Source organism: Lagopus leucura, unplaced genomic scaffold (assembly GCF_019238085.1).
Source record: "Lagopus leucura isolate 7727_CA_CO unplaced genomic scaffold, USGS_WTPT01 Super-Scaffold_1, whole genome shotgun sequence".
NCBI lineage: Eukaryota > Metazoa > Chordata > Aves > Galliformes > Phasianidae > Lagopus > Lagopus leucura.
In genome coordinates, this window is record NW_024962250.1 from 7350901 (window position 1) to 7363725 (window position 12825).

Below are 12825 nucleotides of genomic sequence, written 5' to 3' on the forward strand. Positions count from 1 at the left end.
TGTCCCCTTCCCCCCGCCACACTTTCCCATAAACTCTACCTTTGTTTGACTCTCAGTACTCCCTTCTTTTGTGTCTTTTTTTTTTTTTTTTTTTTTTTACAGGTGGTTTCTGATATGCATTGCAGGGTGTCTGGAGCCATGTGGTACAACCCAAATATAACAGTACCAGGCAGCCAGACAGCATCGTTCTGTGGTCACACAGGGAGTTTGTCTCTCTGAACATCCCCCAGACCCTTTCTGCACAGGGCATTATGATGCCAGGAAAGGAAGAGGTAAGACATTTTTGAACCACCGAGGAGGTTTTGGCAATGCCCAGTGTGGGACACTTTTGCCTTGAAGAAGGCATAATGGGAGCTCTCATGAATGAAGACGTTCCTTTGCTGTGAAAACAATGGTGCCTCTAATTGCAAGACAAGAATCTTCAGTCTTATTCTTGCCAAATTCTTGATAAGGAAATGTCCCTATTTAAGTGTATCTAATTGAGACCTGCACTCCAGCTCCTATACATGAGTGATGCTCTGCAGCTGTGGAAGTAGAAGTAAAAATGATCCAGCTGACTTCTCACCCAGCTCTACGGTGCTTTACAGCAAAGCTGATGAAGCCTAAAGGTGTCTCTTCTCACAAAACCTCCCTGCATTCCTCCATGTGTTATTGCTGCTCTGAGGCAGGGATGGCAGAAAGCACCCATGTGGATTTCTGCTTGATTTTGGTGAAATTTGATGTTGATTTGGGATTATGCTTGAGCCTGAATGTGGGAAATGAAGAAGGCAGCTGTAGGTGCCTGCTGAGCCATTATGTGGCTCTTGTTCTCTGCCTGCTGTCGCGGGTTGCTCTGCCCTGCAGCTGCTCAGACCCACATGTAAACACCAAGCCACCAAATTGCTCTCCAAGTTACCTTTCATCTTCTGGAAGCAGAGAGTGAAACCAAAATCTGTTTTGCTGTGTTCAGAGCTCAGCTGGCCACCTCTCTGTGATGAAAAATCCTGCTGCCTTCTTGTCATGGCTTTGGGGCTGTCTGCTGGGATGCTGTATTCCCATCCCAGTGTCTAGGGCCAATTTTTGTGTTCTCCGACCCTAATGGGGGCAGAGTCCTTGTCCTAAACCTAGCAGTAAGGAAACTAGCTGTCTACTCAGCTTTTCCAGAAAAAAAGTGAAGTGATGGCTGGGAGGCCCGGTCCCTACTTAATGCTGTGATGTTGCCATGATGCTTCTTAAAACTGGAAGCTACCAATGAGACAAACTGTGTTTGGTTCCTGACCAAGTCTATGCTTGTCTGTGACGCAATTAGAGTGAAGCAATACACATGGTCCAAATTTCTCGTAGAGATGGGTGTTATTGCTGGGCAAAGCTCAGGAACTGTCCCCAGCCTGGTGGTAATTGTAAGGTATGGCAGTCCTTTGAAACTATTTTTGTATACAGGGCTGGAAGGGGCCTCCTCACTCATGTCCACTTACCTTCTATTTTCTTCAACTTGGTAGACTATTAGTTTTCATAGACATGACATACTCTGTCTTCAAGGGGAGGGGCTTGTCCTCATAGTATTCCAGCTGAAAACCTCTCCAAAACTTCCAGGCTCTGTGACCAAGAAATCATCTTCTCCTTTCCAACCTGCCTTCCATTTTGTCTGGTCCATACCAATTTAATTTGCAAAAATTGTTGCTTTGCTTAAAAACATTCCTCTTCTCCTTCAGCAAGAGAAAACACAGAACCCAGTGTAGAGGCTAACCAGTGGTTACCTCTCAAGATCCCCATGCAGTTTGCCCCAAACCGTAGCAACCCACACATCTGATGGTTAGAGCACTGGCTCTTATAGCCCCATAGGATTAGCAATAAGACATAAAAAGAGAGATTTCAGAAATTAGCAACTAGGTGTCCAGGGAGGCTGAGACTTGTTGGTTCACCTCGGGGCGCATCAAAAAAGATTGCCCTACTACCTGAGCATTCCTGTCCCTAACATGTGGGGGTAGATGTCAAAGAGGATTTGCAGTGGTCAGTGAAAGTTTCTAAGTCACTCGTCTGCCAGCAGCTCTCAGCCAAAGTTCAGAGAAGATGAGAGGAAAGCAAACCTTTGTGTTTTCATGACAACATGTATTTTAACCTACATAGATCTGTTTTCTCATTAAACTTAAAAGTCCCCTTGTTTTCAACCTCCTAAAATTAGCAGGAAATACTTCTCCATCTTTGCAACGCCTTTAGAGCCTGGCATGTTGTCCTTGCTGAATCTGGGCAGCTACCTAAATCAGTAATGGGAAATCCACTGATGCTGTCTGCTTCACAGAGACAAAAGCAAGAGATCATCCCAGCTCTGCAGGGCTGATGAGCTGACGCAAGCATGACCCCATGCCATCTCCACCTCTGGGAAGCCAGGCAGGTTGATGCTCTGCTGATAAACGTATCTGCGGCTGAGGAGCTGTCTGCAGCGTGGCTTCCATAATTACTAACTCTAGTTCAAAGACTTTTATGCAAAGGAACAATGGGGACCAAAACAGTGTTGCAGTGTGTTATGTACCACAGTGATCTGCCGTGATGGAAAGGCTTGCCCTGTCAGACAAACCTGCTTTTTGTGCCTCTGTCTTCTTCATAGCACAGTGGTAATTCCTACCGGTAAGGAGGCTATTGTCCATCTTTTGAGATGGATGTCTAAGAAGATGAAAACAAATTTTCTCAAAAAGGAAAATGCCAGCCAAATTGTCCTCAGTGAGCGTGCAGGAGACACATGTGCTTTCGCTTCATTTTCCTGCCTTCCCTTTGTATTGAGACTCGTGGCTTTTCTGCTCTCAGCAGGATGTAAACAACTCTGGGCCATGACCCACCACGTGGCCAGGCCCTGGCATCTCAGAGTGTTCACCATGCCGCTTCTGCTGCAGCCTGGCAGTCAGTGACCAACATTATGACTAGGCAGCCCCCCTGCAGCCAGAGCCGTATCTACGTTGCAGAGAAATGCTTTGTTTAAATCAGTCATACTCTATTCAGTCAGCACTGATGAGACAAGGTTCACCCCAGCTGTGGTCGCCTGGAGAGGCCATAAAACTTTTTGAATTATATTATCCCTTAATGACTGCCATGTATTTGCTGAGACATGGTTTATTTTCAGTCGATTGCTTCCTTCCCAGCACAAACCCAGAATGGAAGCCCAGTGTATTTGCACCCTGAAGGCAAAGCTACAGGCAGCACCTTCAAATTATCACTAAATAACATAAATCTATCCTGGCTGGTGGATTGCTGGGAGGGGAAGAGGAAAAAGAGAGAAGCAGTGGCATCTAGGCTCAGAGTGGCATCTCCCTGAGAGGGAGGGGTGGCTCATTTCTTCTCATCAAGAACATGGGAATCCTGGAGATGTCCAAGTCAGAAGTGGTCAATGTGGTTGGGTTGCTCCAGGGTTCATCCACACTGACTGCCAAGAATGGATCTGTGGTCCATCAGCTCTGTTTGCACTACATGAGATGCTCACCAAAACAGTACTGTTTCATCCTAAAATTCATTGGAAAAAGCTCATCTAAAAAAAAAAAAGTGAAACTGCCTGGCCAGAACCAGCTTGTAACCTTAGTTTCATAAGGTGAGATGAAAAGACAGGGATGTGAAATACATGGACTGGGTAGTAGCTGGGGCTTGCTCCATGCCTAGACAGTTTCCCAAGTGCAGAATGACCAAAGGCGCTGAGGTCTTAGGGCAAAAGGGATGTTTGGAAGAACCTCACAGGGGGAAGTGATTTTGCTGTGAGTCACCCTCAGCTCAGGTCTGATATCCCTGCCTAAAGATGAAGAGGTAATCGTCTCTGATTAATGCTGGCAAATCTCTGTGAACTTCAGTGAGGATATGAAAGGACTGACATGTCTTTTTGAGATGGGGGTAAGATAGAGTACAGCCAAGTGTGGGAAGAAAATTAAGCTGAGATGTAGTTTTTAATTACCAATAAAGCCATGCTCTAGGACAGAGGGTTGAGAGCTGGACTTGGTCTCTTCCTACTCTTCCTACTTCCTACAGCTAATGCTTACCGTGAAGTTGAATTTGTAATATTGAAATGTTCATGCTGGCCCCTCTTCCCTTCTGTAATTATTTAGACCACAGCTGTGGCCAAAGACTTCCAGTGGGTGCCAGTAAAATGCTGAAGGGCAGCATAAGTGAGCTCAGCACTTTGCAGAAGCAAGCTGTCCCTTCACCAGCTGATCACCCAGATGAGGAGCGAGGAAGGATGGGCTCTGGACTGTACTGTTCCCTGCTCAGAACATTTCCTGTTTTCCAGAACATGCAATTTCAGGTTTCCTTCACCACCTCTGAAGGTTGGAGATGTTTGCTTTAAATGAATTCTGTGTTTCCTCCTTGATTACCTGAACCCAAGAACTGGAGCTGTGATCACAGTGTTTGGTTTCCCAGATCTACTGAATTCATGAAAGACAATTATGGATGGTCAATGTCTGGACACATCTCAGGCCTCTTGTCCCATTTTGAGAAATGTGAGTAGAAATGCTGTGATCTTCCTGGCAATAACTCTTCATGTGCTTTGGTACCCCATTAGGCCAGTTAATAAACCTATCACATGCCATGGAGGGGAGGCAGCTCCCTTGTTCAACTGGAAGAGAGAAAGTTATTTGTCCAAAGCCATGCAAGGGAATGATGTTAAAGCCTGAGTTAGCACTTCCAAATTTCTGATGACTAAAAGCAGTTTTAGACTTTTCCTCTCTCCCAGCACTTACCACAGTGCTTTTATAATCTGAAAAGAGATGCTTGAAGACAGGGAACAGACCCATAGCAAGGAAAGACAGGAGCTCTGTTCCCCTGTTCTTACTGGTACTCTAGGGCAAATAACCAGATGTTTCAGGATGCTCCTTCCAGGGCATAGGTGTATTTTACTGGTTAGTACATAATCCCTGTATTTCAGGCTTAGCATCTTTTGACAGGAGTCTTGCACATTTAAGATTTTTCAGTTACACACTGATAACTCGTTATTCTACAAATCTATTTGGCTTACAGAAAAGAAAAACCCTACAGAAGATATCACAGCATAACACATCCTCACTTCCCCTCCCTTCAAGATTACACGCTGCTGCCCAGATAATATTCCAGGGTGGATGACATCTTTCATCTGCTCCATCTTATTAAAACCCCCTAGCACAGGGCATGAATATTCATGGGCACTATATATAGCACTGTGCATGTTAGTACCCACGGCTGGGAGCACAGCTTGGGTACCCACACTACGATCTGGACGTTTGGGTGTTTGTAGGGCCTTTTTCTCTGTGGCCACCCAGGCTCTTGCTGGTGGTGGCCCCAGCGCGGTGTGAGGAGTCGTCTGCTGCTCTGCTCTCCTGGCAGGGATTGCACAGGGTTTCAAAGCTTCGCTCCAGTGTGGTTATTAAAGGCTTTTGTTTATCTTGTGAAATCTGCTCTGTGAATGCTGACACCGGCTGAAGTGCTGGGAGAGTTTCCCCGGCTCTTCCTCTCGCTGTCTCTCACGGGTCTATTCCCATGAAAACGATCTCAGGTGTGCGGTGCGTCATCATCCTACCCCGGGCGCTTTCTGCCTTACTGGCAGGGAAGATGAATGAGCACTTTCTGAAGCTCTGCCCATGCCCCGGTGCTCCTCCTGCTTCCAGCCCGCTGCAGGGACCCGGGGCTCCCAGCAGGAGAACAGCCCATGCTGGGCAATACTGCCTCGAGCTCATCTGTGCTGCTCAAGCAGCATTTTCCCAGCCTCTCTCCTGTCTCACCCCGCAGGGACCCAACCTCTGCCAGAAGAGCCGAGTCCTCTCACGACAGGCCCTGCTGGAGCATATGCTGCCAGATAGGAAAGCAATGCAGGCTCCAGGGCTGGGGGTCTCATCATGGCAAAGCTCACACAGTGACAACACCATGGTGGTAGTCCTTAGCCCACAGCTTCCTTCTGCCCAGCCTGGTTGTGCTCACGGCTGAGGAGCGGATCCACCATGCCAGCAGCCACATGACCTGCAGGACACCCACATGAGGGGCATGCTGCAAGAACGGGATTCAGCAGCCCCACTTGCCACATCCCTCCTCCTCTGCAGGGCCACAGAGGTGCCTCCACAGCAGGCTGTGCTGTCCCAGCAATGGCCCTGGCCTTGCAGGATGCCTCCTGCCACCAGCCACTCGCTGGAGGGGCAGTGGGCATACAGCCTCAGCCTGGCTCCTCCGTGCAGTGCTGCCCTCCACGCCGCAGGCCTGTGGGAGGTTGCAGCAGAACCTGGCTCGCTTTCTGAGAAAACAAGGAAAGAGAGATTTACCCTAAGCCCTGGGAAGCCCATGTATTTTCATTGTATTTTAATTTAAAGCGATTGTCTGCCCCGCCCAAGATTATCTCATGGGAAAGAAAAGCCTGGCTCAGTGACTCGTGGTGAAACTTGTCCCCGAGCCAGATTTCCCACACCTGATGTTCCTCTGCAGCAGCAGAAACCGGTGTATTTCAGTTCACAACACAGCCCCAGGGGCAGTGCTGGGGGTGAGGGGACGGAGGGGGAGGATGGGACCCACATCTCCTCCTGCTCTCCCAGAACAAGTCAGGCAAGTTTGGGTGCTGAGTGGCTGGGTCCCAGAGCTGGAAAGGGCACGGTGTCACCCTGGGAATGGGCCTCACGTGGTACCGCAGCCAAGGGAACCTGTCTCAGGGATACGTTGAAACATACCCTGCTCTCTTGTGCAATAGGTCTTTGCAAGTACAATGCCGTATTTATATGGTGGGAACGGAGAGCCCAGGGCTGGACTCAGCAGATGCGTGAGTAAGCAGCTTCCAGGAGGCCCAGGTGCCGGCTGGGCCAGCCCTGTGATTCCTCCTCAGGGAGCAGATGCATGCAGAGAGCTGGGGCTTGAGCAGCGTTTCCCAGCACGGGGGGGGGGACAGCTTAGGAGCTGTCTGATCAAAAATGAGCTGTTTCTTTGTGTATAAACACCCTATCACCTGGATGCACCAAAGCTTGGCTCTGAGAGAGGCAACAACGCAAAGGAGAGCCAAGATCTGTAAGCAGCACAAGCAGACCAAAGACAGGTGGAAAAAGTCAAACTGGCTTCTGCTTTCAAAATGGAAATGATTGCTTCAAGTGTAATCCATTAGACAACTTGATGAAAAAGCTAGTTAGCACCTGAAGTACATTTTAAAATGTGGTAAAGCTGTTAACACAGTCATACCCCTCTCAGGAAAGGGGGAGGGTGTAATGTTCTTGTGATTGCATTTCAGCGGGGCTCCTGGCCCCGACTGCCTCCACAACTGGGCTCATTTCAGCCCCTGATCAGAAATCAGCCTGTTCTTTCACAGTAAGTAGGGTGTAACCTAGAGGGCTTCAAGCTCTCCTGAAGGGACCTTTGAGACTTGCCCTTCTGGCTCTGGGAAGGAGGCTGTGTTGAGTCAGATGAAACTTGGTATTATTTTGGGGATTAATTCCCTGTCAGGGTTTAGTGGAAGCTCGGGAAAGCATTGCCAGCTGGGATCTTGGCACAGCTGGGCCTGTTTAGGGTGTGCTCATACAGAGAAAAGAGAAGAAAGGCCCTAGTCTTCTTTACATCTCTCCCATCACTAGCACCAGAGCTCTATTGGGGCTTCGTGCAGAATTACATGACGTAGTGTTTGCCTGTGCTGAAGGAGTTGTGTTGGCTACACCAGTAGGAACTCTCTGATGAGTTACTCTGTTGGATGCCGAAGCTTGCGGATCAGGATCTGAGTCAGAAACCATAGTAAGAAGGGTACTAAGAACATACTCTACATGCACTATTTTGGCACTTGATGCTGATCATAGTTCAATCAGATTGAATAGAAGTCCCTTCTTGTCTCAGTTAAGTGACACTTGTATGGAATCACACTTGTCTAGCAATGGGCTTGGCTAGCTTAATCCAGCCTGGTGGGGTGGTTTGTATTAGCAACGGTCTCCCAGGAACTATGCTGTGCTCTCAGCATCATCTGAAAATACAGGTTGGTCAAGCAGCACTGCGACACAGAAACAAGCCTGAGCCTTACCAGAGCTCTCTTTGTCCCAGCAAAGCCACCTGGGGCTCCATTTAATGAGATAGCCCAGCTCCTGGGAGGGGTGGTGGTGAGGCTGAGTTCACGGGTTTCAGCGAGTTTTAGTGTGCTTATTGTGCACATGACAGGATATGGCTCAGTGGAATGACTCATTCCGTGAGAAGTTAATTCACACTTCCCTGCTGTTTCCATTCGCAGGTCTTTCTGGAAGCTTGAGTGCTGGGAAGCTGCAAAGCTGGCTCTACTTATCAGCAGTAATTCCCTGTTCCCTTCCAGTTTCTGCATTTGGTGTGCTCATTGCCTGTGCTCCACCATGTTTTGTTGTTTTGTTTTTTTTAATCTGAGCCCCAAATGCGGACAGATAAAAGCCCTCCATAGTCCTGTGTGTGAACTTCTAGGATAGAGTTTTGATGTTGTAGAAGCAAACTTTTCAGCATTTCATTAAGCACTTGCTAGTGTTTAACTACCAAATTTAAGTGAGTTCAGTGGCAAAATTACCTACCAGCCTAATGACAGAGCAGCAAGCTGTTATTAGGTCTCCAAACACAAGTTCCATTTGGGCTTGTCTGAGGCCCTCCAGACCAGTCCCTGGCTGATGGCTTAAGGAGGGGCACCAGGAGCATTGCAAACTTATTGTTTGTCCTTTCAGCAGCCTCCATCCTGAGCAGCTGCTGAGGGAGGGGAACATTATCTGAGGCCACAGGAGGATCTTCAAGGCTTTCAATGATTGGAGGGGGAGGGATTTTTACTCCTGTTAAGTCCTAACTTTACAAGGGAGAAATGAGGCAATTCCCCTCTTACCTTACTGTCAGTAAAATGGAATACCTCCTCCACTATTTATAATCCAAGCTTACTTTGCTCTGACAAAATGATGAATGCAAATTGCAGACATTTAAAAAAAAAAAAAATTTATTTGAACAAATATTTGACACAATCACAGAGGAAGAAAGCAGCTCTCAGTACAGTTTCTTTTCCAGAATGAAAGAATCCCTGTTTATACCAAGCTACTGCAGGACAATGTTTGCTCTCCCCAGCATGGGGCAAGGCTACTGTTCTTTGTACCTGTGGATTTGCTCTGCACAAGGACAGTGCAGCAGGTCACATCTGAATCCTTGCTTTCACAGGTTAAAGAAATGCATAAAGACCCAACAGACAAACTGAAGTCATAATATAACAAAGGTGCCTGTACAGGTAAGAGACACTGGGATATATGGTGAGAGCTTTGTTCAATACATGGTATGCTGTCTAGAGATGTGTAGCACACCTCACTTCTAGCGACTGCCTTTTTACTCTCCATCTCTGTGGATCCCTCACTGGACCTGGACAGCATTTTGGTTGGGGGAGTCCTGTCAACTCACAACTCATTCTGGCACACTAGTCTGTTGAGGTCTCAAAGCCCTACCCAACAAGCAGCTCTATGGCTGAAAGAAGACTTGCCCATCTCATTCAGACCACTGATAACAGCATCCTCATGTCACGTCCTGGGGACTACGTGAGCTGTACCACAAAGAGAGATGTTTGCAGGCATTTGGATCTAGAGCCACACTGGATTGTATGTACTTATTTTTGTACAAGCCCACTGGCCCAATTACGCATTCTTTCAGCACAGGGCAAACATTCCCAGCTATATCCCCAAACATCACATTATTTCAGAGCATTCCCAAAGTGATGGATAATGTCCAGATGCAGAGAACCCCAAGTATTGAAAGCATTGCTTGACAGATCTGTCATACTTTGCTATACAAGCCAGAATAAAATGTCTCTGTGAGAAAAGTTTTAGAAGTTAATGCAAGTTCTGCAATAAAGTATGAGTAGACTCACTAGTAAATGAATCCCCTGAGAAACTGGGGAGTGGGCAACGAAGCAAACATAGCAAATATCTGTCTCTGACAGGAACTTCATGAGTTTCCTTTGCTTTTAGTTTCAGCAGATCAAGCTGTGATCCTTGAGAAAGGAAAGCACAACAGAAAGAAGCCCTGAGCCCTCCATTCCTGTTCAGCACAGCATGAGGTAATTGCTGTTCTCCTGTCTGGGTTTGAAACAGAGGATTTTACTGGCCAAGAGGAACTATCTCTCTACAGACCCCTCCTTTTTGATTCAGAATTTAAAGTATGGACAACATTACACTGAAATTGACGTCACTAGTCCCTAAATGACTCACCGATTAAGTAGAATCACAACTTTCATTTAACACTGTTCCTTCTTTCCTTATTCATTTTCCCTTCTTTCACCTCTTCTTCCCTTTTATTCCCTTCCTTTTCTACCTTCTCTCCTTTTCTTTTCTAACGTACACTGACTTTCCATCCACATTTCACCTCTTGGCAGCGTTACAAACCTTTCACTGACACAGTTTGCCCTCTGCTAGGCAGACAGAGCCACCCTCGGCTGCTCCTCACCTATTCTTTCTCTCTGATCACTACACACACAAAGGCCTTTCATAACAGGTCCCCAAGTTTATGACCCCCTCTTCAGATGGGGCTACAGCACTGGCACTCAGTGGAGTCCAGTTCCTTTCAAAGAACATTTTGCTTAAAGAATCAATGCAGCTTCCAATGCATGTTCTCTTCAGCTGGCTAATAGCCTTTATTTAGGAAAAACCTTCTCAAGGGCACTCTGAATACAGGGCTTTTAAGAAAGAGTGCAGCTTTTTTTTCCCAGCCAAGTGGCATCTAGCTATTTGGGAAAGCAGAATCAGAGGAGAAACACAAGTCTTGCTTTACAGTCTCAGCAGCCTGTGTTTGACCACACTGCAGTCACCCATAGCTGTCCCTGCCCTCCTCATTCTCTGTCAGGACTCTGGAAGCCTGTTAGTTTCAGACAGAAAAATGGCCATTTTGATCAATGTAAGGAACCTGCCTGTTCTGCAGTACTAAGTTTTGACATATTGAAGGCTCCTATATTAGCCTGGGACACGACAGGCGCGTCCATCAGGTACTTAGAGCTGCCTGGACCGTTCCAAATCCCCGCACAACAGTTCATGTTTCCCAGGCATTAGATGCTGTAACCCAGCAAGAGCCAGGTTTCCAAGCCCAGCAGCTTATCATACCCTCCTCACTGGGGCCACAGGAGCAGTCACTCCAAGAAGGTGTGGAGTAATACTGGCATCACGTGTTTCTTTTGTCTCCTCTTCCCAAGCACAATTTCAGACAAAGCAGAAGAACTTCTTCCAGCGGCACTTGGAGAGAGTTTTGATGCCTTTGGCTGTCATCTTCTTTTCCTGACGTGCTTTGTGCTCAACACCGCTGACAATGGCCATGTCAAACACTTCTTTGAGGTTCTTCTGGGTCAGTGCTGAGCACTCCAGGTAGGCTTCAGCCCGGATTTTGTCTGCTAGACCTTCTGCCTGAGGCCGGGGCACGGGCTTCACATGGTAGCGATCCAGGCTGATGAGGACATTGACATCATCCCGCAAGTCTGCCTGCGTCCCCACTAGGAGCACTGGAGCCCGGGGGTTGTGAGTTCGTATCTCAGGGATCCATTTCTCTGTAATGTTTTGGAAGGAGCTTGGATTTACCACACTGAAGCAGACAAGGAAGACGTCAGTGTCTGGGTAGCAAAGTGAGCGCAAACAGTCAAAATCCTCCTGTAGAGAATGGAGAGGGGGGAAAAAAAATATATCTTCACTGGACTGAACATGAGAGTTCTAAGAGCACAATGCTGCAGTGACATTTTCACACGTTAACTAGGACATTCACCAGTCTGTGTCTGCCATGTCAGCGAATGGCTGACACTGTGCTAGCAAATCTCCTTCCTTTCCAGTTAAATACTGCCTTCCACAAAAACCTGCAAATGGGCCCTGTCCCACAGGACCGGAGCTGATCGTTCCTTTGACAGAGCTTACCTGGCCAGCAGTGTCCCACAGCTGGATCCGCACTGGAGCTCCATCCACCAGGACCTGCACTGTAACAGAAAGAGAATAAGGATGAGACCACAGAAGTTTTCAGCACACACGCATACTTTTTTTCTTTTTTCCCCTTGGAGTACTTCGTTTTGTATCCTGCTAAAGAGACCTCTGAAGTCACTGAAGTCACTTCAGCCTGTCCTTGCTGTTGAGCATCCCCACAGACCTCACTAAAACAGCTGAAGTTTGCATTGGAAACAGTATGAGACATGCTATGGATGTCCTGATTTGGTTATCCCTCAGGTGCTTTGAACTGTTTTCCAGTATTCTCAAAGAATCGTTCCATATTACTGAAGAAGTCTTTCTTAGGAAGAAGAGCCCTTAAACAAACAGTGCCCTGAAAACAATCTGTTGTTCTTCCACTCTCCAAGTGGAACAAACAGAACTTCAGCAACTTGTTCCCAGCTTCTTGGCTTAGGGAAGAAGCCCAAATCAGTCTTCGTTAAATGAACTATTGGTGATTTTCCCCATTTATTAAAAAACATATCTATTTCAGGAAGTGTCCCAGATAAGAAAAAGCAAATACCTAAAACCAACTTGGAAATAAAGAAGCTATTAAGGAAGCAGTGACGAGTGAAATCCCTTTCAGAGGCTATCCACACACTGAAAACTGCTGAGTTACAAATGTGAGGTCTGCTCCCATTTCACTCCCTAATCACAGTAAGCCTTCATGTGGTATCAGCTGACTCAGACTGAGGGCTGGCAGGACCTCTAATGGAAATCTGGAATGAAACTGTTAGATGTTTAAGTGCACAGACACCGCAGAGTCTGGCTGGGAACTGAGGAAAAGGAGAGAAAGATGCCAGAGGAACTCGCAATCAATTAAAAGTCTTGACAATGGGGATGGGGATGTGCTCTGCTGAATGGAGGCAGACATCCTGTGCTAAAGTGACAATGGCTGGCACTTCACACTAGCTAGCTAAACTGCTTCTTTGGGCCCAGGAGGAGGCTTTATTGG

At 47.2% G+C, this 12825-nt stretch overlaps 1 protein-coding gene across 1 annotated transcript in view; it reads right to left on the bottom strand.

The window, feature by feature from the left end:
• Window positions 1–8888: 8888 nt before the first annotated feature.
• RHOV (ras homolog family member V) overlaps window positions 8889–12825 on the bottom strand; it is a 6465-nt gene continuing 2528 nt past the window's right edge. Inside the window, exons 2-3 of the mRNA XM_042864474.1 lie at window positions 11808–11866; window positions 8889–11549 (exon numbers count right to left, since the gene is read on the bottom strand). Coding sequence (XP_042720408.1) covers window positions 11109–11549; window positions 11808–11866 — 500 coding nt within the window. The 3' untranslated portion in view covers window positions 8889–11108. The remainder of the gene's footprint in view (window positions 11550–11807; window positions 11867–12825) is intronic.